We start from the raw sequence: 24,110 nt of genomic DNA on the forward strand, positions 1-24,110 counted from the left end.
ATGGGCACGGGTGGGGGAAGCTTAAGTTTTTTTTAATGGGGGGAGAAGGGACGAGAAATGCTTGCGTGTTTTTTTTCAACTTCCGGACGCGTGATTATCGAGTTTTTTCTTGCTTCAAATTTTGCTTAAATAGTTTCTCACTTGGAAAGTTTTGCTGCTCTTCATTTGCTCTAATTGGTTTTCTTTTTATTCTTTAATATATAATATATATCGATAGGATTATAAACAAAAACACATAAATGTAACTACTACACTGTTTAACAAAATGGGAACAAAGTTACGGTTAGATTTTCATTTTCTTCCTCTCATACTCGGGTTTTGTTTTGCTTATGATTTTTTCACCCTCTCGCTCGCGATTTTTTCCCTCTCTGCGAGAGTTTAGGATGAGTGTATTTTTGTGTGCTTTGCTGTTTCGTTTCTCTCGTTTTTTTTGGATTCGCTCTCAAAGCACATTTTAGCGTTTGGTTTGTTTCGTTTTGCTTTGAATTTTTAAAACAAGGTTAGCTTTTGTTTTGCAAAAATGAAGGTTATTTTTTGGGATGAAAGAGACATTTTGATCCTCTTTTGTTCTCTTTAGGAATTTTGGGATGAGAGTGGCGGCACTGTTGACAGATTGCTTGACAGATTGGGGGCAGTGTTGCCAACCGAAAGAGTTATCTATTAATTTGTTTTAAAAAAAATACTGAATTGCTTTAAACCGAAAGGAACATGTAGTATTTTAAAATAAATTCATTTTTAAACTATTCTAATAAATTAAAGATTAAGATACTCTAAATTTTTACTCATTTGTAAAGATTTTTTTCATGAAATATTGGGTTTTAAATGATTCACTCTGAATTTTCACAAAAAAACGATTTATAAATGGTAAAAAAATAAGTTCGCAGTGATGTCAAACAAATGCAAATTTTGCCGTTCTTCCGGAAGGATGTTTATTTTTGTGTAAATACCAAAAAAAAAGAAAATCACAAAATACTGTATTTTTTTGCATACAGTCACATTTTCGCATTTGACAAAAAATCTCTCTAACAAAGACAAACATTAAAAATTTTTTTAAATTATTTTCTTTAGGTATTCAGTATTTTTTTCAAAATTCAAAAATCACAATAATTTTCAAAAATGTTTAAAAATATATTTTTTTAAATATAAATTTTTAAAAATCGAAGATTTTAGATATTTTAAGAATTTTGGCGAATCAAAAAAAAATTTTAAAGTATTAAAATTTTGAAAAATGCTTTTTTTATGTTTTTTTTAATTATAAAAGTTTTTGAAGTTATTACTATTACAAATTTTGATCTCGATATCGAAATCTCGATCGTGAGGTGAAAAATTACGATCAAATGCAATAATTTGCACAAGAGCTCCTTTACGTTGCACTGAAATTTTTACTAAAAATTAAAAATTATTTTTCAAAAAAAAAAATGTTTGCAAAATTGTCTCATACAAGTTCAAATTTGGCTAAATTTTCACAAAGTTTTTTAAAATGCAAAAATTTTGAATATGAGCTTCAAACAAGTCCTTTTTTTTTTTTTTTGAAGAATTTGGAGAAATGTATTTACGAAGTATTTAAATTTGTCCAAAATACCGTACTTTTTTTAAATTGGTCCAATATGGGTATCAAACGATGACAGATTTTTCAAGAACCTTTCTTAAAACGAAGTTTTTTGAGATCTAAAAAAATTGCTAATTTGGATTAAAATTCAGCATGAAAAAACTTTTTTTAAATTGAATAAATTTTCACAAAATACCATATTTTTCGAGATTTTTAATATGACCGTCGAACACTTAAACATTTAGCTTAATTTGCGCGCAATTTACCTTTTCTGAATTTTCGCAAAATACGTTTTTACAAGTACTGAAATTTTTACAAAATACCGCGTCGAGCGTCGAGTTTAAATTTGCGCATACCAAATGATATTTCTTACAACTTTCTCTAAATTTTCCCAAAATACGATTTTTCAAATACTCGAAATTATCGAAATTTGCTATATGAAGTTCAAGCATAGGCAAATTTGAAGCATACTTTAGCACTCAAAATAGTGTAAGAGCAAAGTATAATTTTTTCACAGTTTTCAAAACACTATTTTTTTTTTCTTAGAGGGGCAAATTTTGAATGGATTTTCGAAAGTTGGTTTTTATTTTTTGTTTTTTTCTGAACACATATTTGCGCGTTTGCTAGAACTTGTTTGTAGAACTTGGTTTCATTGATCTAATAAATGTAAAATGTTGACAAATTTACGTAATAATTTTTAATATCTCGCAAATACATGCAAAATATAGAAAAAACTAACAAAAAAAAATAATTTGGGAACAAAATTTATATATTTATTTCATACGACCTTTACGACCCGTAAACAACATTGACAGCGCCTCTGGTGGGGACTTCAGGAAGCTGCATGCGGGTCAGATCCCTGGTTTGTCTATGAATGTCCATGATTTTTTTGAGTATTATAATTTTCTTTAAGTACATGTTTTCTGATTTTATAAATTTGCAAAATGGGTTTGAAACAATTACAAATTTGGTTTTAAAATTTTTAATAAAAAATGTTTCTATTCGGAAATGCTCAAATTTTTTTGAAGGTGCAAATTTAGTTGGAATTTTGCATAATTTTTTTTTTATTTCACGAAACGCAGTATTTTTGAAAAATACTCAAACTAAGAAACAAACAATACGGGATGGTTTTTTTTCAAGAATCTTTCTTAAAAAATAACGCTTATTTACACATTGCTTAAATTTTTTGGATAAATTATGGTTTTGATTTTTCAATTATTTTTTTGACTAGATATTAAACAAGTGCAAATTTCTAATAAAATTTCATGTAACACAAACGCAACCAGTTCGATTAAAGCATCCTGATCTTGTTGTTAGATTACGCCCAAAACTCTTTATTTGTAATTTTTATCAATTGCAACACATTGGAGAACACCCGAAAATGTATGACAAAATTTAAAGCGGCCAGCCCAACTGCGTTGTGTTCACCGCAAAGAGGATTCTGAGAACGGAGCACATTTCACAGAATCTACAGGGAAGGAGGGATGCGTGGACATACCGTACCAAACGCTCCGGTTTTTTTGCACCAAAAAAGTGCAAATACCAAATGAAAAAAACAAAGGTTTTGTTTATTTTCAATACAAGCATTCTTCAGAATTTATTTTTTTCTGTTTGCAAAGTAGACGGTCAAACGAAGCAAAACTTGCATGCATTTTTTTCGAAAAATGGGGTGATCTTTCAATGATTTTTTTTTCAAGCAAGGGTTAAATTTGCACGAAAGAAAAAGAAAATGTTGACATTCATCATTTGAAGCATTGATTGTGTGTGAAAAAAATAACCCCGAAAAATACGATGTTTTTCATTGACAAATATCAATTTTTAGATCAAATCAATTTGAAAATATATTTATCATTTTGTTGCGCGTGTGCGGTTTTTCTCCTTCGCCTTCCTAATCTTCTCTAACTAAATCGAAAAACCCGTGAAATGCTGAGTCTTCTTCAAACTTCCTGCGAACCACACGACGCTAAATCTCTCTTTCTCTCCTAAATTATAGCTTTAATGTGTTTTTAAAAAATCTCTGAATTCTCAACAAAAAAAGAACGACTTCAACGAAAAAATAGTAATAATAATAATATAAATCAATCTCTCTCTAAAACGGACAACTCTGTCTCACTTTTTTGTACCTGCCTGCCTGCCTTACAATGCTTACAATAAACCGCCACTTTTTTTTCCCGATTACTTTTGTTTCTTCTGATTGTGTCTCTCTCTGTCTGTCGCGCGCCTCACACGAAAGGTTGGGTGGGGAAACGGGTGGGGGGGCAAAAATGTACATAATAGATATTTATATAGTTAAATCGTAATAATCGCCAAAAAAGTAACTAGAATAAAAAGAGGGGGGAGACTACTACGAGCTAAAAAAAAACAAATCTACTCAGAACTCGCTTATCGCTGAAAGATGAAATCGTCCGGCGAGTAGGAGACCGAGTTGCGCGACGAGTGCGACTGCGACGGCAGCGTCCAGATGAGCGAGGACGCGTCCGTGTCGGTGCCGGACATGCCGGAGCCCTGGCCCTCGCTCAGGTTCTCCCAGATGTTGCGAAAGTCGGGCACGCCTCCCGCACCAGTGTTGCCGCCGCTGCTGCCAATGTCCAGCCCGGACAGGTGATGGTTCTGCTGGTGGTTCTGCTGATGGCCGCCGAGCCCGTTGAGGGGGGACGTGGCCGGTCCGTTGTACGCGGCACCACTCATGTTGTTAAAGTACTCGAGCAGGTTGTCGATGATGAACTGGTTCGTGTCAAAGTCGGGCAGGCCGCCGCCTCCACCGTTCTGAAGGCCACCGTTGCCACCATGCAGTCCGAGCCCGTTGACGGTGCCGTTGCCGCCGAGCCCATGCAGCAGGTCGTGGCCGGCGTTCGAAAGGGAACTCTGCGGCGACGTCGTGGCCGTGCTGCTGCCCGAGCTCGAGTTGGAACTGCTGCTGCTCGACGACGACGACGACGAACTCGAGCTGGAGCTGGAACTGGCCGAGCTGGCGGAGGAGCTCGAGTTGGTGGCCGAAGTGCCGGCCCGCGTTGCGATGTGTTCCTCGATCAGCTGTCGCGCCGTGTGCACGTTCGTGGGCAGTCCCGTAATCTCAAACACCGACTCCTGGTTCCGCTTGGGCGTGATGATGTACGTGTTCGTCTTGAGCTGGATGTTCTTGATGGTGGCCCCCTTCGGCCCCACCACCAACCCCACCACCTTCTGCGGCACCCGAATCTGGATCGTGATCTCGTCCGGCGTGCTGTACCCGAGCATGTTCCGGCTCTCCGCCAGCAGTGCCATCGCCTGCTTCTTCGACGACCGCAGCGTGCTAAAGTGGTCCGCCGCCGACAGAATCTCCTGCTTGGCCCGCGTCACGTCCTCCTTCGTTCCCGTAATCACAAAAATAGGCTCCTCCCCCCGAATCGGCGTCTTGATAAACGTGTTCGTCTTCGCCCGCAGCGCCTTTATCTTGCAGCCCTGCCGGCCCACGATCTCCGCCACGTGCTCCGACGACGGCACCGGCACGCACTCCGTGTGCGACTTGTACTTGACCGGCCGCTCCTCCACCTTCGGCGCCAACCCGTTGATCATCGCCACGAACGTGTCGAACACCTTCGAGTTCTGCTGGATCAGCTCGTCCACGTTGGACGAGTGGTCCGTCAGCACCGGACTCAAATCCCCGGGACCGCCGTGGCCGACGCCGAGCTGCAGGTCCTCAAAGTGTGACGTCAGCTGGGCCAGCGTGGTGGTGCCGGGCGGGAGCATTGTGGCCGCCGCCGCAGCGATCGATTGCCGGTTGTCGTCGAACGCGAGCGAAAACTCGTCCATGCTGGTCGCCGAGGACATGCTGTGGGCGTTGCTGAGTGTGGGAATTTTGGTGGTTTGGTTCCGGGGTGGTGCCCGGAAGTTGATGGTCTAAACGACTAACGATATTTTTTTTTAACTAGAATGGACACTGGAAGGAGAAGAGATAAAATGGAGATTAGAATCGTCATTTTATGTTATTTTGGAAGAAAATTGCAAAAAAAAACTAAGTTATGAGAAAATATATGAAGTTTTTTTTGAAAAGGTCCAATAAACCAAATTTTCAGCTTTTGCTTTTTGGGTGGTTTTAATACCCCTGACTCAAGGCGAATCCAAAAACACCCAAAAAGAAAAAAGCTGGAAATTTGGTTTATTGGACCTTTCCAAAAAAAACTTCTTGAAAAAAGAACTCCATAATACAGAAAAAATCGCCAAATACTTTTTTTTGTGAAGCTCTAGCCTAAAATCACGAAAATCCTGAAGTCCAACAAAGAATTACTTTGAAGAATTGTTGGAATACTCCCCGCTGCTAAAAACCCAATTCAATTCAACGATCAACGAATTATCGCTGCGGCACACTTTGCGCAGTAGGCCTGGCCAGGAGATTATCAATGGCGCAAAAAAAAATCTCTCTATCTTCCAGGCAGCTCTGCGTCGTGATTAAATAAACGAAAAAATAGAGCCTGCAAAAAACAACAGCAAACACGTGCAAGACTGTCAAAACGGCTGTCACTAAAATTCCCTTTCGTTTGTTGTCGCAATTGCAAGGTGTTTTACGAATTTCAAAACTCTGTAAAGGTCAAAAGGGTAAAGGCTGGTATGCTGATCGGAAGGAACGCAAAACTCCATATAAAAAAAACGCCCAAGAAACGGTCAAGGAAAGGGTCACGAAAAGATTTTTCTTAAGCGGTACGCAGCTGAAAAGTAACAGAAACGGAAAGATTGCGTTTGACGTTTCTTCGCGCGGTGCTTATTTGCAATATGTTTTGATGAAAAAATCAAAGAATTGCCATTTTCTTTTTTGAATGCGACTGATAACTACAAACGTTTAAATAATTTTGTATTGGATTTAATAATATTTAAAATTCCCGCCGAATCTCAAAATGCAGAATATTGAAATTTAAAGGACAGATTTAGTTTTTTGGAAATGGAGTAAAAAAAAAGAAGTTGTCTTTATAGATGTCGGCCATCGTGTCACCAACTATTTATTGCTAGTACCCACCAGTACTCTATATTACGAGTCCCCTGCGCTGTCCAAAATGCAGTAAATCAGAGTGAAATTAAACTTGACAATAATCATACAAATGTCTATGTTCTTACTGAAAATACAATAATAATCTGAAATTTTGAAATCCAACCTAACAACAAATTCAAAAATATGAAAAATCAAACATTTCAGAAATTTCAAATAACTTTTTTTCAAATAATAAAAAAAAATTCAACAAAAATATGAAATTTGGAATAAATAATAATAATAATATTAAAGTTTTTATAAAGGCAATAGCTCAAAAATGTTAAAACTCGGAACGAATGTACAAGTCGAAATTTCAAAAGTTTTAAAATCGGAAACATAGAAATTCGTAATTAAGCATAAGCATAAGCATAGGTGAACATAGAAATTCGTAATTACAAATTTAAGAAAACCTGGAAATTATAACAATCAAAAACTTTATTTTTTCCAAAATTAAAAAAAATCTAGAATGAAAAATTGAAAATTTAAGAATTTAAGGATTTAAGAATTTAAGAATGTAAGAATGTAAGAATGTAAGAATTTAAGAATTTAAGAAATTAAGAATTTAAGAATTTAAAAATTTAAGAATTTAAGAATTTTAAAATTTAAGAAGTAAAGAATTTAAGAATTCAGGAAAAAAATTAAACATTTGTACCCAATTAGGGTAGAGGACCCAGTTTTCACCCTGCTCCAGTTTTCGCCCACCTACTGGATTTAATCTGTATTTAGCAAACTTATACCATTTTTTGGTTGAATTTACTATGCAGGTTTACATATTCATTCATTTCTAGTACTAATTGAAACTTTTCTTATGAATTTCTATTGTTTATTAAGTTTTTATAAGCTTTTCAAAAAAAAGCCTTACTGCAGCCGCCATATTTTTGTCAATTTAGACTACAGCGGGTAATAATGTTAATGAGGGAAAACAACTCATTTTGTCCGAAAATTATGTAAATGAATAATTCATTAGTTCACTGTATGTGTGAATTTCATGAAAATCTAGTGATTTACCTGTTTTAAACGTTTTCCAAAGGTTATTTCAATAAAATAAAGAGGGCGATTTCTGGGGTCATGAAAAAACATGCGATCCAATTTTCGTCCAGGGCGAAATCTTTTATTGTGTTTTCAGATTTTATCTAGAACCAGTTTTCGTTTACCATAAAAACTTATCTAATCGCAGCGAAATGTGCTTGAAAATATATTTGGAACATTCTAGATTATTTTTATAGGTTAAATAATCATTTTAATTAGTTTCATTCATTAGGGGGTTTTGGTATAAACATCAGTTCAAAAATTGACCTAAGCTAAGATATGGGACACCTAGTTCAAATGTAGTAAAAGTTTACTGGTACAGAGGAAAACAAATTAAGCAGAGGATGGGAAAGTAGTTACACATGTGCTTTAATATTTTTATTAAGAGGTACTCGAAGTTTTATATTGAGTCAATTCGGGAGCGAATGCCCCATAGGGTTAAAGCTCCCCTAACAAAATCAACAACAACATGGAGCTAATTGTAACTGTGTGCTCTTATCTAGGGTGAATAGGGACACATGAGTTCTATCACAAATTTTGATTCAGTCATATTTTTTTTAGTGAGAGTGAGAACATGTTTTGGTTTTAGTTAGAATATACAAAGAACCTAAAAAATATTAGGACATCTGTATAGAAAGCTCCTAGGGTTTTTTGAACTTCAATTTATTTTACGACAAAATATGTGCAAATCAATGAAATTGAGCTTCGGGAACATGTTGTGTATCAATAGGAGACCATATTTGCTTAGCTTTGTGTCATAACTTCATATGGTATCTTGATTTTTGTCGTGGGCGAAAACTGGTTCCAAGGATGGGCGAAAATTGGATTTAGGGGGGCGAAAATAGGCTCTTCAGAGCACTTTATTAAAACGCAAAATTTCATCAAAATGAACATGTAAATGATGAAAACTTTGTGGAAACTTAAAATCAAATAGTTTATCAACGTTCTACAACATATAGAACCAAATACCATAAATTGTCATTAAATACTCATCAAATTTCCTAGATTGCCACTATAAAGTGGGCGATTTCTGGGTCCTCTACCCTAGTACATTTAATAATTTCCAAATTTCCTGACTTCCGTATTTCCAAATTTACTAACTTCCTAACTTCCTAATTTCCTGATTTCTCAATTTCCTAACTTTCTAATTTCCTTACGTCCTAATTTCCTAACTTCCTAGCTTCTTAACTTCCTAATTTCCTAGTTTACTGTTATCCTAATTTCTCAATTTTCTTACTTCCTAACTTCCTCACTTCCTAATATCCTAATTTCCTTATTTAATTTCCTAACTTCCTTACTTTCTAATTTCCTAGTTTCCTAATTTCAAAATTTTCTTATTTCCTAATTTCTTAATTTCCTTATTTCATAATTTCCTTATTTCCTTATTTTCTTTATTTTACTAATTTGCTAATATCCTAATTTCCAAATTTCCTAATTCCCTGATTTCCTATTTTTTTATTTTTCTTATTTCATAATTACATATTTTTTTAATTATAGTTTTTCTTGTTTAAGAATTTAAGAATTTCTAAAACGGGAGCGGCCGTGGCTGACTGGTTACGGTGTTCGCTTTGTAAGCGAATGATTCTGGGTTTGATTCCCATATGCTCCCAACGAGAAAGTTAAGAACACATAAATTTGAAATGTTGAATATGAACGAATAATCAAAGTCGCTCAAGGCGGGGTTCGATCCCCCGTCCTTTGGGTTGGTAAGCAAAAATGCTAACCACTAGGCCATGACGACTTGGTGAGCTTGGACTGGAATTAGGAAAACTGTTACAGAGAGCGAGTTGTGGCGCTATAACCACGGCAAATAGTGTCCAGGGCATTCGTGGAAATACAATGTCCCATCCCAGAGGGTCCCGGAGTACCAAACCTTCTTAGCATGGTGCTCCCAACGAATACAACCAAAATCTCGGAGCGTATTTTGGTGTGTCCCCACGCTTCTTCCTCCCCTGTCGATTCAGAATTGTGTTGTTGTTCGAACACTCAGTGCTCAAACTCAACCCAATTACGGATCATCTCTGCGATACGGCTTTACGCAGTAGGCCTGGCCGCTTTAACACTTGTGATGTTTCAATGCATTTGATGCAATGGCGCACTGCAAATGTTAATAAATGACAAGAAGAATGCTAGGCGTCATCTAACCTAAGGCACTCTCCAGGATCCCTTCGAAAGATTGGCTGCGCTAGGGTCTGATTAGATTAGATTAGATAAGAATTTAAGAATTTCTAATTTTCTGTTTTTTTAAAGAAATGTTCAATTATTGATTTCTTAATTTTGTTTATACTTGTTGTTAAAAGTTTTTGAATAAACATTTATAATCTATTTAATTTTAACTTTTGAATATTTATAATCTTTTTATTTTTTTCCTCGAAACAACCTCAAGCGCGCACACCGTCAATCGCGCTCATACCGAACTGTCAACTTTTCTTGGGGGTCACGAAAAGAACACGCAACATTTCTTGACCGCGTTCCTTCCGATCAGCATACCGTACTTAAGCATTGAAAGCTGCACAAAACTCAATTAGGTCCAAAATCGACGCGGCGTTCATAGATGGCACCATATTCAACTTATGTCACAGAGAGTTCAAGTCCCAAACAGAGTTGTAAATGACTGATAGGACAAAATAAAGCGATCGTCACTATAGCTTGTGAGTTTTCTTCTTTTTTCTCGTGATAGCCAGCAAGAGCATTCTCTTTCTGTCACTCCTTCTCTTTTCCTCTTGCAAGCTCACTCGCCGAAGATTCTTTTGTTTGCTCAGAAACCCGCAATGAAAGAAAACTAGAATATCACACCGAAAGTCCTTTTGCAGAGAATTTCGCGACGGAAAGAAGGGCGGTGAAAGTTTAAATCACTCTTGAATTTTACAATAAATTTCAGCATTCAAGAAACCTCGGCCGAGCTCGGTGTTCAATGTCTAGCAAAGTCCAGAGCTTCCAAAGAAAAATTCCGACCTTTTTTAATTAGGTCCTATAAAAATTTAAACATTAAGTGTATCTCGGATGCTCTGCTGGGCATTAAAATCCAGAGCAACATTTGAAAGGGGCGGTACGACATTGCTCTTACGGCCTTTCATTACACGCGTTTAAATGGGACGAAAGGCCGTAAGAGCAATGTCGTACCGCCCCTTTCAAATGTTGCTCCAGAAATAAGATGTGAGGAAGATACACTCTATTTTTACATTTGGTTATAGGCCCGAATGAAAAACGGGTCCAAAATTGCCTACAAAAATCGCTTCTTCCTTCCCGCCGCTCAAACCCAATTCAATTCAATGAACTATAGCTGCGACAAACTTAGCGCAGTAGGCCTGACCTGGCCAGGCGATTTAGCGTTGGAGAATAAAAAAGTTTCTCTCAGCAGATGATAGAAAGCATGGGCGCTTGCTTGCTCGCTCGAGACCACGGAAATGTTTTTTCAATAAAAAAAAAACAATTCTCACCAAAATATCAAAAACATTTTAATTTTTTTTTATTTGGCTAAAAATTGTGGAGAACTTCTATGACTAAAACAAAAAATGACGAGAGCAATCCAAGAAAAAAAATTTCGTTTAAGTTTCTGCAAATTGGTATGACCCTTAAGATATTCCAAAAACTACGCGACTTTCTTGAAAATATCGAACCAAGTACCAGATTTTAAGCGTGTTTTCCAAAAGTATTAAGGCTGGTACAAATTTTATTTAAAGTTATGGGGGGGGGGGAGTTGATTGAATTTTAAATTTAAAAAAAAAATTGTGTTCGTCAAATCTCTCATGATTGATTGCATGATTGCATTAAAAACAGTTGAAATGCATTTTAAAACACTTTTTCCATGCAAATGCTGAAACTAGGGCTTGTTTAAAATATATATATATATGGGACACTTATTCGTAGAACGGAAATGTAGCTTGCTCGAATCATAAAATATCCTGAAGAAACTTTCAAAAGTAATAGGAAGTGATATGATATTTTAAGGGACTTCCAGTTCAATAATACGCGGGTTGACAATTATCTTATGAATCAAAAATGATATGCCTTGGACAGATGCTCCTAATCTAATCTAATCAGACCCTAACGCCATCATTTCGGAAGCATCCTGGAGGATGTCGGTGTGATTATTTCCAACATCCTGCGTTTCTAAACGGCCAGCCCAACTGCGTAAAGTAAACCACAAAGATGATTCGTTGAAATGGATTGAATTTGAGCATGAATGTTCACACAATACACGTTTCAGGCATTACAATTTTGGAAATTGCTTGCACACAATCAAGCAGGCATTACACTATGACAAACTAACAAACTTCCACTTTTACGTGTTTGACAGTTTGTCAAACTCGCAAACAACTCTAAATATATGCAGGCTGACGTTTTTGCAAACAACTGTAGGCAAACTGTTAAAAAGTACGAAATTACTTTACGCTAGTGTAGTAGTGTGCCAATAACCGACCTCGTAAACTTTGTGCTGTTCATCGGAATTTTACAAACATTCTAAATATCAGTAAACGTGCCCATGCAAAATATTATTATGCAGGCAGGAAAATTAAATAAACCACGTGGGCACCCTTCTCGTTGAAAATTTCCATACAAAACATATCTTTTATGTATGGAGCGTGAACAATCGTTGAACCCCCGGATGGTCCTTTTCCATAAAATTGTCTAAAGGAGCTATTACACTACGGCAAACCAACAAACAAACTCGCACTTTTCGACAGTTTGCCTGGATTTGTTTGCACAAACGTCAGCCTGCATACATTTTGTCTAGTTTGAGAGTTTGGCAAACTGTCAAACACGAAAAAGGGCGAGTTTGTTTGTTTGTTTGCGGTAGTGTAATGGCTTCTTAAGTTTATTGAAAAAAATACTTTTATTGCCTCCGGAATTTTTTAAAAAAAGGGGGGGAGGGGATTGCGGTCAAGGGGGCAAAAAAATAAAAAAAATATAAAAATTTAAATAACAAGTCATAATCATCACATTTAAATGAAGAAAATGTTTTAAAATGCATTTTACACTAGTTCAGTTGTTTTGCAATAATTAGTTTTCCAAAAATCTAAGATCTGACAAAAACAAAAATTGTATCGAAAAAAAAGATTTTGCATCAAAAATTTTCAAAAAATCTTAAGATTTTTTAATAAACCCAAACATGCTAAAAATGATTTTAAACGCAGAAGAATGTATTTTAATTTGATTTCAGCTGGTTGGCCTTGAATTTTAATTGAAATTTTGAAGTTTATTGTAAAAATATTTTTTTTGCCCCCTGATTTTTCGGGCCAATTTTGAAGGGGGTGACAAAACTTTTAAAAATATTTGTACCAGCCTAAAATGAATGACAAAAAACTGCAATTTCCACCTCGGCAATAATTTTTTGAACTTGACATGTTTTTGAGGAAACAGTTACAGTGAGTTTTAGAGTTTTAAAGTTAAAAAAAAGCTGGGCGATCAAAAAAGATCCAATGCCTCAGCAAACAAAATCCTGATGAACTACGGAAATTTTATGAATAGACCTGTGTTTGTGTTGTACGATAAACAATAATGAACTGCATTACCGAATTTCGGTCAGTTTTTACCAAATTCGGTAATTTTTAGTTTACCGAACTGTTTAGCAGTTGAAAAATCGGTAAAAATAACCGAATTTAATAAAAATCTAAGTGTGTAGATTTCAAACAAATGGAAAACTATTCTTTTACTTGCAAAAACAACCTTTAAATATGTGTTATTTATTTGTTAACGTGACAAAATTTGCACAAAATAGAGAGTTCCGCAAAATCAGCAAGATCCTCCACCAGAATTGCAAAACAAAAGGAACGGATCACATTTCACAGAATCAACAGGAAACGAAGGATGCGTGGACATACCGTACTAAAACAAAATTGTGGAACAAGCGGCTACCTCCGAAAAAAAAACAATAAAGATCAGCTAAAACAACGCTGATCCAGCGCAAAAAAACTGTTAGCTTAACAAATCCGCTGTGCCAGTGGATTGTCTGAAATTATCAGACAAAACTGGAAGAATTTGGAACTTTTGGGCTGGTTCTAGGAAAACTGAACTGCCAGACGGCGATTTATTCAATAGGTTTAAGGGGTTACATACATGTAGAAAATCGCAAAATTCCATATTACACAAAATTTATTAAAACAACTAAAAAGATGATTTTCAATCACTCCTGAAAGTTTCATGAAGATATTTTAAGCTGCAATTTTTTCCATGCGCAAAGCGAACTGTCAAACTTTGCGAGCGTTTTTTCTCTGAACTGTGAGTTTATTTACGAGTGCCACGATATCTCAAGATAAGAAAGAATAAATTGGCTGAAATTTGGGGTGAAGACTCGCAAGACATATCCCGTGTGCATGACGAAGTCCGATTTTGAAGTTTAAAAAATAAACAGATACATAAAAACGTTTTTATCTTTTTTTAAAGTAAACCTTTTGAAAATCGACCTTCGTCATGAGCACAGGGCCGGTTTAACGAGTCTTCACAAAAATTTTGAGCCAATTTTGTCAAGGCAGCGTTGAGATATTGTGGCACCGGTTTTTTGAAAATGCTAACTTCATATAGCTGTATCTCGGCTAAGATACAACCAAATGTCTTCAAGTTTGTTTTGTTAATAGTTGAAAATTTTTTATTTAATGTCCTGAAAACCAGCCAACCTCTGACATTTTTTGCCGATTTACATGTATATAACCCCTTAATTTAAGATTTAATAGGGATTCCAGTGAATGTTTTTACAGCCTGAACAGAAAACGAAGGTTTTGGTTTAGCTAACATTATTGATGTTTTGACGATTCAACCTAGTAGACTAGGTATGTATAATTTGTTGGAAAAGTTAACCTGTTTGTGAATACTTTGTACCCGGTTAAAGAAGAAAGTTAAAAAAATGTTCAAGAAATGAAAAGGAAACAAGAATACGAAATTCATAATAATTTCAAGCATCAAGTCGGAAAGCACTGCTCAGACAGATCATCGATCTGCAAAACCGTCCCTTCACCATCATTACCCACCCAAAGACTGTGAAGAATTGCTTCAATTTTCTGCAAACCCAAGGTTGCCAATCCCTTGTGTAAGCGCCCTCCTCCTCATCTTCCTCATCTTTTAGCAGACAACCCACCCAGCTTTCCGTACCATCATCCCTCTTCTAGCCGGTCAGCGCGTTCGTACCTGGTTCTTAATCCTCTTCTCGCTGCAGCAGGTTACTTGGATCCCCCAACTGTGCTGCTGCTCTTGGTTTTTCTTGTGAGTTAATCCACCGTGCAAAAACCAAAACGACGTTCTTCTCCGAGCTCTCCTGGAGACTTCCCTGGAACAAGCTGCGTGTGTGACTAGACCTCTTGTTCGAGATATTGCCGTGTGTGTGTAACGACGTTACGATGCTATTGCTTCTTCTCTCCTTTTCCGTTTTGCGCTCGAGGTTCTTCTCTCCCACAGGCACTTCGTTGGTTGGTTATTCAGACTTCTCCTCAAGGTTGATCTTCACTTTCTTTTGAGTGAAACTTGCTTACTTTTCAATGCTTCTTTATTCTTCTTTTAATTTTGAAACAAAAAAAAAAGTAAAACAATTACTATCGCAGACTTTTGAGTGGTGTGTGGCGTGTTAGACCTTTGAGCACTTTTTATTTTTTTTCCTTAGAAATTCCTAAATTTTACGATTAAAACACGTTAGATTCCTGACTTTCACTGGGGTTTCCTCTCACTAGAATATCAAAGCAGGCCTCACTCGCGAGAATCCTTTTTATTGGTTGCACAAACTCTTCAACTTTGTTCCCTTCTTCTTGTGTTTGGCAATGTGCAGCTCGAACTGTCTGTGTCTGTCGAACTGGATCGTAGCAAGCCTTTTTTTCCACACTACTAGCACAACGACGACGACAGGAGAGCACGTCCGTTCGCGATGAACCACATTTTACTTCTGACCGGCCAAGATCGTCGCGAGGATCGCAGAAGGCTTTGGCGAAAAAAAAGGACTGCTGCAGCACGAGGAGAAACCGAACGCTCAGTTCTGTCACACACGAGCACCGTGTGCGTGTGTGTGAGAGAGGGAGAGAGCAAAGAACGGACCAGCTGCGCTCTGCGCGCAAAAAAAAACGAGAGCTTTCTTCTTTGTGGTGGTGGCACTTCTTTGCTGGGATAGACAGAAGTAAATAAGGACCTCCGGCCGGCGCTCTCCCGTAGGCACACACGCACAAACACGCACACACACGTGTAAATAAAAATCAGCCGGCAAAATGTGAACACACATGAAGCATGGGAGAGAAGTTTCAAAAACGAGAGAGCGAGAACACAATTTATGCTCCAACTCTCTTTGCTCTACCTCCACCGCACCGAACACCAACATAATCGTAGTAGTCGTGTGTGGAGTTAGGTGCTTGGAGTTGGAGTTGGGGCTGGCTGGAGAGGCTCGACTCGTCTCACGTCTGGCCCGGTCTGCCCGTCGATGCTCGTAAAACACGCATGAGCGATCAACAAAAAGAAAAGAAAGAACGAAGCGTTCGAAGGATGTGTGTGCCCGGTTAGGGGAGGGGGGTCTTTTTCGAGAACAGAATGGAATTTTATTATATTAAATTATTTTCATGTTTTTTCCGAAAATAAATCACATGAATTGAATTTTTTAATCGATCAATCATTTTGTTTGAAGGTTCTTTTCTAGATTTCACTTGTGTTGATTTTTATCGATTTTTGTCTTTTATTGGATTTTTTTCAATGATTTTGTCGGTTAAACAAATCACTTCAAATGTAAACATCCACTGACGTGAGCAAGATACACTCAACCCCCGGTGGTTGGTCACTTTTTCGTTTGACACTTTTTTAGTTTGTACCCCGTTGGTTGGTCAAAGTCAAACTAAAAAGTGACGAACTGTCACTTTTTACACAGCGCTTACGCACACTATCACAACAATCGTTTGGTAGTGTGTGTGAACTCCGTGTAAAAGGGGTGTCAAAAGTGACCCCGTTCGTTTGACAACAGTTGGTGTCAAACCATCGGGGTTTGAGTGTACACCCTTCAGTTACAAACTTCAAAAAATATTTGCAACGGCCTTAGCCTCGCAAATTTTTTTCGCTTATTTTTTTGTTTTCGTCAAATCTTACTTTTTCGAAAACTAATTATTGCAAAACAACTCTGGAGTTTTTTTGAAAAGAACCAATAAACCAAATTTTCAGTTTTTGCTTTTTGGGTGTTTTTTAATACCCCTGACTCAAGGCGGTTCTAAAAACACCCAAAAAGCAAAAACTGGATATTTGGTTTATTGGACCTTTTCAAAAAAAAAAAAACTCCAGAACTGAACTAGTGTAAAATGCATTTTAAAACACTTTTTGCATTCAAATGTTGAGACTATGGCTTGTAATTTTTTTTTATTTTTTTATTTCCGCCCTCCCTCTATTGAGCCGAGGGACAAAACAAATTTTCATCGGCCTAATCTATTGTCTTTCACATATTTATAGAACCGGAAGAGATTTTTAAAGCAAACAGAATCCATGGGACCGTCGAGGAAGAGATTCATCAAGCAAGGGAAAATATCGAGGAATGAAGATAATTGAAGTATGCAGATTGAAGGGACTGAAGAATTCATCGATAGATGGAGAATTATTGATATCGAGAAGATCGACAGCCAGAGTGTCGACTGTATGACACCCCTTTTACACGAAGTTCACACACCCTACCAAACGTTTGTTTTGATAGTGTGCGTGGATGTCGTGTAAAAAGTGACAGTTCGTCACTTTTTAGTTTGACTTTGGCCAATCAAACTAAACAAGCGTCAAACGAAAAAAAGACCAACCACCGGGGGTTGAGTTTTAAAGTGTAATAAACAAATTGTCCGTCTTCAACTAAATCATAAACATAAAATATGTTTTGGGAAATGATCTTTTCCTTAAAACATCAATAATGATGTAAAATTTGTATGTGTCTTCTCAATCTTTCAAATAAGAGCAGTTCTTTTTACAGTTTTTGGCCTTGGGATAATCGAGTATAGACTGTATTTCATCAATAATTTTTTAACTATCTATTTTTTAGAACATCTTGTTGTGTTTTTTTGAAGCGTTAAACATTCAAATGGTTAATAAAAAATATTGCGAATCAATAATTTATTTGATGTTAATATTTTTTTCCAAGGATTGTTAAAATATTTGAGAATATTTTCCACTCTTTCAAATAGTAGGTAGCAGTTCTTTAAATAGGTTTAAATAGGTGATTTGTTGGACTCTTTTGCAATAAAAATGTGAAAACTGTACTGAAATTTAAAATGATTTGAAATGTTATCATTGTAAACGGTTAGTTGAAAAATTATTTGCTGTTAAAGTTTCAAACTAAAAAGACGTAAAAAGAAGCGAAAAATATGCGGCAAATGTGATCCTTTGACTTGAAAATCAGACAAAAAGTTGTCATGTAAAAATTTAAGAGCGAGTCCACGAGCAAAGCATACCCATCTCGCATCGACCTCACCAATCTGCCTGAAATTTTCAGGGGTTGTTTGTACATATAAAACTAGCATCTGGCCAAAATATGAGCACTCTAGGTCAACGGGAAATGGGGAAAATCGGGACACAATGTTTGAAGGTTCAAAAACGTCAAAAATCTTAAAAAGGCCCAAAGCGTTCTCAGTCTCAGATGGTAGTCCCAGATGTCCCCTACAAGCTGCAGGTCGAAGCGAGTTGATATCTGGATGGAACACTTTTTTATTTGAGTTTTAAAAATTATGCTATTTTTTCACTAAAATGCCAATAACTCCCTTTAGATTTAACCAATTAGGATGCTCTACCCTGCATTTTGTTGCATTTTTTAAGCCCTTTCAGATGCATTTTGAATTTTGAAATTAAATTGAATTTTGCCTAAGTTATAGCCTTTTTAAGATTTTTGACGTTTTTGAACCTTCAAACATTGTGTCCCGATTTGCCCCATTTCCCGTTGACCTAGAGCACTCATATTTTGGCCAGATGCTAGTTTCATATGTACAAACAACCCCTGAAAATTTCAGGCAGATTGGTGAGGTCCAAACGACGTCCCATACAAAGGGGTATGCCCTGTTCGTGGACTCGCTCTTAAGGCTTACCGGTTAAAGCATATATAAGCACAAAAAGAATGTTATGTTAAAAAATGTGGCATTTTTGAAAAACTGTAGATGATGCGCTAAAAGAGTGCTGTCATATTGTAATGGCCAGATTACCGAAACAAAATGCTGTTTTTTTAGAGCATTTCATATTTTTTACGTGACATTTCGAAAAATTGTGAATATCCATTAGGCCGTTTCAAATATTTGTCAGAAATTATGTTATAATTATCCGAGCTATCAAATAACAATGTTTTAAAAATCTTCGAATCAATCCCCCCTCCATTAGCCCAACAACGGCTCAAACATCATTAATTTTCAGCCATAGGTGACAAAGGTGGCATTTGAGTTATTTAAACAAATTGAAAAATTATATTTTTTTAAAATGGTTGTTTTGTTCATTTTTTAATTCTTATCGAAAAAGAAGTCAAATCGACTGAAAACAATTTGAAGTGCATTTGATGCTTCGATAGGGACCATCGTGGACATATTTCTGAAATTTTGGGTGTTTTTGAAACCGCCTCAAGTTAAAAATATTCAAAACACTCAAAAAGCAAAAAAAAGGAGTATTGGCCCTTTTCAATCAAAACTCCAAAAATATGAATACCGTGGATTGAAATTTCTATTTTTATACGCATTCCTTTTTAATTTTTACTTTGATCGGAGTTGAAGGACAAAAACTTTTGATTTTTTAGACCACCCTATTGGCGGTTTTAACTTTTTTTTAAAAAAGGAGGTTCCATACCAAATTTAAGCCAAATCAGAGCACTTATGACTTGGATCCTGTTGGTTTGGCATGGAAACGCTGAATTGTTTTTTCTGATCGATACCTAAAACCTTTCGAAGACAAATTATATGAAGTTAAAGATAAAATTGCTAACAAATTAATTCAATACCAAAGCAAATATAAATCTATGGAATACCATGGGACCATCCATAAACCACGTGGACACTTTTTTGTGAATCTGTTACCCCCCCCCCCCCCTTCGTGGACAATTGTCCATACAAAAAAAATCTTTTTAGTATGGATCGTGGACAATCGCCACCCCCTAAAGTGTTCACGTGGTTTATGGATGGTCCCCATCCCGAGCATGGATAAATAACATGGGAAATGCGTGATAATACCTTTCTCTGGTATCAATTCCAAAATTTGCACTCTGAACCATTTAAAATTTGTCCTAACAGACCAAAATTTGTGCATAACAAGAGCAAAGTTTGGTATCAAACAAATTTAAGGAATTGTTTATTTTTGCAAAATTGCAGAATTTGTCATTGATGGCTCAAAGCGAATGCTTTCATTGAGAACCGAAAATTTCAAACCTGATTTTATTTTTTTTTTACATCCCCCTATCTATAGATATGACTTGAATTTGTGGAAAATTTTCTAAGTCATATTTTGGTATTACATTATTTTATCAATTTCTTTCGAAATTATGGGAAAATTTTGACGAATTTTGATAAGGTTAATTTTGCGCTAAAATGACTTGAAAACCAAAAATCTTAAATATGATTTCAAGCAAAACAATGTAAATGGGCCAAATCCAAAGTGTAAACAAACAGTCTGTCTGCTTACGTCAGTGGATGTTTACATTAGGAACGAGCAGGTCAGACTCTTTGTTTACACTTCGGCTTTGACCCGTTTACGTTGTTTTGCCTGATATTTAAAATTTTTGATAAACCCACTTAGAAAATTTTGGAATCGTTGAAATGTGGACTGTATATGTTTTGCCTAATATATATTTTTTTACTTTTGTACTTTGTTATTCATTATGTCCAGAGGTTTTTTAAAAGGTCCTATAAATTATTGTCCTTCATGTGATTACAGGACCTATAAAAAAAATATTTTTTTAAATTTTACTGACTAGTCAGCTGCCACCACCCAAAGTAGGGCCCACTCCCCTTCTTCTTGCGACGATTACGGCAGATGGGAACCGCGCGCGCGTGTGTGCAATGGTGCCGGCAAAAAAAGAAGCACAAAGTGATGTTGTAGAGAGCGAGCAGAAGAAAGAAGTTTCAAGTCGGAAAACAAGAAGCATAAGAGAGAAAGAGAGAGGAAAAGAAGCAAGTTTTGGACCACATGTCGATCAATTCGTCGTCGTCGACGACGGGGTTCGAACCGAGACCGAAAGTGCAACACTCCATTCTCAACAGGCGACAACGTCCTTTGCGCAGAAAAAAATGGTTCAAAGAGAAAAGGAAAATTTAAGAAATAGAGGCATAAAAGCAGAAAATAATAACGAAAAATGGAACCTCAATAGACGGACGAATGGATTGATGGAGGCCGATCGCGGAATTGACGCGATGAACTTGAATTATGGCATTGCGCTGTCAAATTTGGATGATTTTTGTAGAAAGTAAGGTTCATGAACAGAACGAGATCGTGCCAATCTATTTTTTTTTCTTTTTTATAGCTATCGCCATTATGACATAATGGTAGCTGTCACTTGGCATTAATTAACCCAAACGTCAAATTTTGCGTCATAACATGCTAATCACCACGTGCTTGCTTGTTATAGCAACCGTCATTATGGCACACTGACAGCAGCTGTCACCCACTTCATTCACACAGTGTGCGTAGATCAACCTGAATGAGGTTCTGTGTAACACATTTCGTCAGACAGGAAGGACCGAATCAATCGCGAGGGAAGGAAAAAAAACCAAAGTAAACAAGTGTGTGAGCCTCGAAGAAGGACGCACCAACACACAGGCAAACGAGTTGTCGGCAGCTGTTAAGGTGCCACCACCGTGCAGTCGTCGTCGTCGTCGCGCTGGATAAAGCCTGAACTCAACGATATCGGAAACGATTTATGAGCTCAAACATGAGTCGTTTTTTTTTTGGTCAGCTTCTTCTTGATGTGTGTGGAAGTGACTCTCGCAGTTGGTGGTAGTTTGAGCTGTGAGCGCGCGCGCGCGCCAAGGGTGAGTGTTGTAATTACAAGAAGGGCCAATTAAAAGGTTTACACTGTAATTAACAATCTTGCCTTCAGTTGGGAGTTTTTGAGCAGCGTAATTTTTGAGGCATGTTTTGTGAATTAGTAAACAAATGAGCACATTTCACTCAAACATACTTGCAAATTTACCAAGGGTTTGCATCTGCTATTTTTTTTAATTAAAAATTGTGGATTTGTAGTCAAACCATCGGGATTTTTTATATGAAACACCTTTAGCAACTCTTTATGAATCCGATCAATTTTCTTAATCTTTTACGTTATTTTGTCTGATCAAAACTTTTTGGGGGCCGTTTGAATCATTGGTTTGTCATAGTTAAAAAAAAATATTTTTTTGCATTTTTTTCCACAAAAAAATATAAATTCCAAGAAACTATTTTTTTGTTCAAAACTGTTTTGATCGGTCCAAGGCAAATATATTTCTCCCTCTTTCAAAAATTCAACAATAAAAAACAATTGGGCACACACAAAAAAAAATGCAGAAAATTTTACCTTTTAGTTGAAAAAAAAACAGGTACAATTGCTGGAACGCTTTTTTAAACACATTGTATAAAGTTTTTTTTTGTCTTTTAATCAAATACGGCATTTTTCTACTTTTAGAAAAAGAAAAATACATTCAACTTAAGAAAAAAAAAAAAGATTTTTCATTCATTCAATTAATATTCAGCAAACTTTCAGAAGTAGCATAATGTGCAAAGCATTTTGTGACAGTTTTTGCTTCAAAATAATAGAATTAGAGAAGTTTAAACTACACTTTTTTCTTTGTAGCACTCAAACTACACAGAAAAAAAATCATGGTAATACTACACCAGGGGTTCATCTTAGTATATTATAGGTATAGGTAATATTCAAGTTTCCAAAATTACAGCTTCCAAATTAAAAAAAAAAAAATACTGTGTACCATAAAAAGTAGGAATGTTTATAATAAACTGGCAAAACTCGTATTTGAATCAAATTTGAATGTTAAATCGAAATTGCACACGTTAAATAGGGTTAAACAAGAGCAATTCTCTACGAAATCGGTCTTTTTTCTTCAATTGCAATGCAAAGGTTTAAAAACAGGAAAATTGATGTTTTCTACATCTCCTCAAAACATTCATCATTTTCTAATGTCGATATCTCAGCAACTAATAGTCCGATTTTCAATGTTAAAAAGTGAAATATTTGTAAAATTTTCCGATCTTTTCGAAAACAATATTTTCAAAATTTTCAAGTCAAGACTAACATTTCAAAAGGGCCAAACATTCAATATTTCGCCCTTTTGAAATGTTAGTCATGGATTAAATTTTTTGAAAATATTCAGAAATGCAAAATATAGAGAATTTTCTCAGCTTTTCAAAAATATTTTTCTCAAAAGTGGGCAAGCATGTGCACTAATTTTAAAAAATGAAAAACTGTGACTATTTTCAAAAAAGTCACCTAAATATGTATTTTACTTGAAAACGGCGCACTTTATCAAAATTTCACTTGAGTACTTTTTGATTGCAAATTTAATTTTACATCGAAAAAGGAAGTTGACAAATTTTTGCGACCAATATTACGATTTTTTGAAAAAAATAGTACTGATTAAAAAATTCATAACTCGCTCAAAGATTTTTTTGTACAACCTGGAAATTTCTGAAAAGTTGGCATTTTATGTCCTCTAAAACATATCAAAAAATAAAAAAAAAGTAGTGTTTTTTTGCAAATCAAGTTTTAGTGATAAAAAGTTAAATGAAAAAATCACCAAATTTTTTTACCGTGTATCATTTTTTCCAGTGTAGTCCGTATCCATACCTACAACTTTGCCGAAGACACCAAATCGATCAAAAAATTCCTTCAAAAGATACAGATTTTTGAATTTCCATACATCATTTTTGTATGGACAGCTTTTGTATGGAAAATTATATGGACAAACTAATGATGCAAAATGGCTTCTTTGGGCATACCAAAGGCACCAAAAAAGTTTCAGCCGGATTAAAAAAATACAAAAAAAAAATCGAATGACCGAAATCTGAAAGAACTGCTCACAAGTTAAACATAAGTAATTTTATTTTTTTTAGAAATAGTGATTATATATGTTTATCAATCTTGGAAAAGCGTTAAAAAATTCTCAACAATTTTAATTTTAGGACTTCAAAAATCGGACAATAAAATGTTGAGATATGAATCAAATTTGAGAAAATTGAGTTTTCATTTTTAGACCATCGATATACCGGAAACTGTAAGTGCGATTTTCAATGTTTTAAAGTGATACCATTGTGAAATTATCTGATCAACCTATTAAGGTCAAAAATCTGTGTTTGGTTAAATTTTGGTTAAATATAAACACAAATTCGCAGGATATTTGTAAACATATTTGAGTTTGGAGATATTATTGCTTAATTCTTTAAAGCAGTTGTAATTTTATTTTGCCCTTTTGAAAGTTTTGCGTGTTGAATTTTTTCATAAGATAATGAAAGAAATCGATTTTGTTTTTGAAAATTTAATCAATATGATATAATTTTTTTATAATTTTTAAAGAGCTATATGCGCCTTGAATTTCCTATGTTGCTAGGGCCTTTTGAAAAAATAAGCAAACAAATTTCTAAATAGAA

At 35.8% G+C, this 24,110-nt stretch overlaps 1 protein-coding gene across 3 annotated transcripts in view; it reads right to left on the reverse strand.

Moving 5' to 3' along the window:
- Positions 1-3,175: 3,175 nt before the first annotated feature.
- The window catches only part of LOC6054823 (RNA-binding protein MEX3D), an 88,132-nt gene continuing 67,197 nt past the window's right edge, over positions 3,176-24,110 (reverse strand). For 2 of the 3 annotated variants that reach the window (XM_038261148.1, XM_038261154.1), the window contains exon 4: positions 3,176-5,468. In XM_038261148.1, the coding sequence (XP_038117076.1) occupies positions 3,932-5,359 (1,428 nt within the window). In that variant the 5' untranslated portion in view covers positions 5,360-5,468 and the 3' untranslated portion in view covers positions 3,176-3,931. Of the gene's footprint in view, positions 5,469-14,705; positions 15,506-24,110 lie in introns of those variants that run through there. The other variant, XM_038261142.1, reaches the window with a different exon arrangement.

The sequence above is a fragment of the Culex quinquefasciatus genome, chromosome 1 (genome assembly GCF_015732765.1).
Source record: "Culex quinquefasciatus strain JHB chromosome 1, VPISU_Cqui_1.0_pri_paternal, whole genome shotgun sequence".
Classification (NCBI taxonomy): Eukaryota; Metazoa; Arthropoda; class Insecta; order Diptera; family Culicidae; genus Culex; species Culex quinquefasciatus.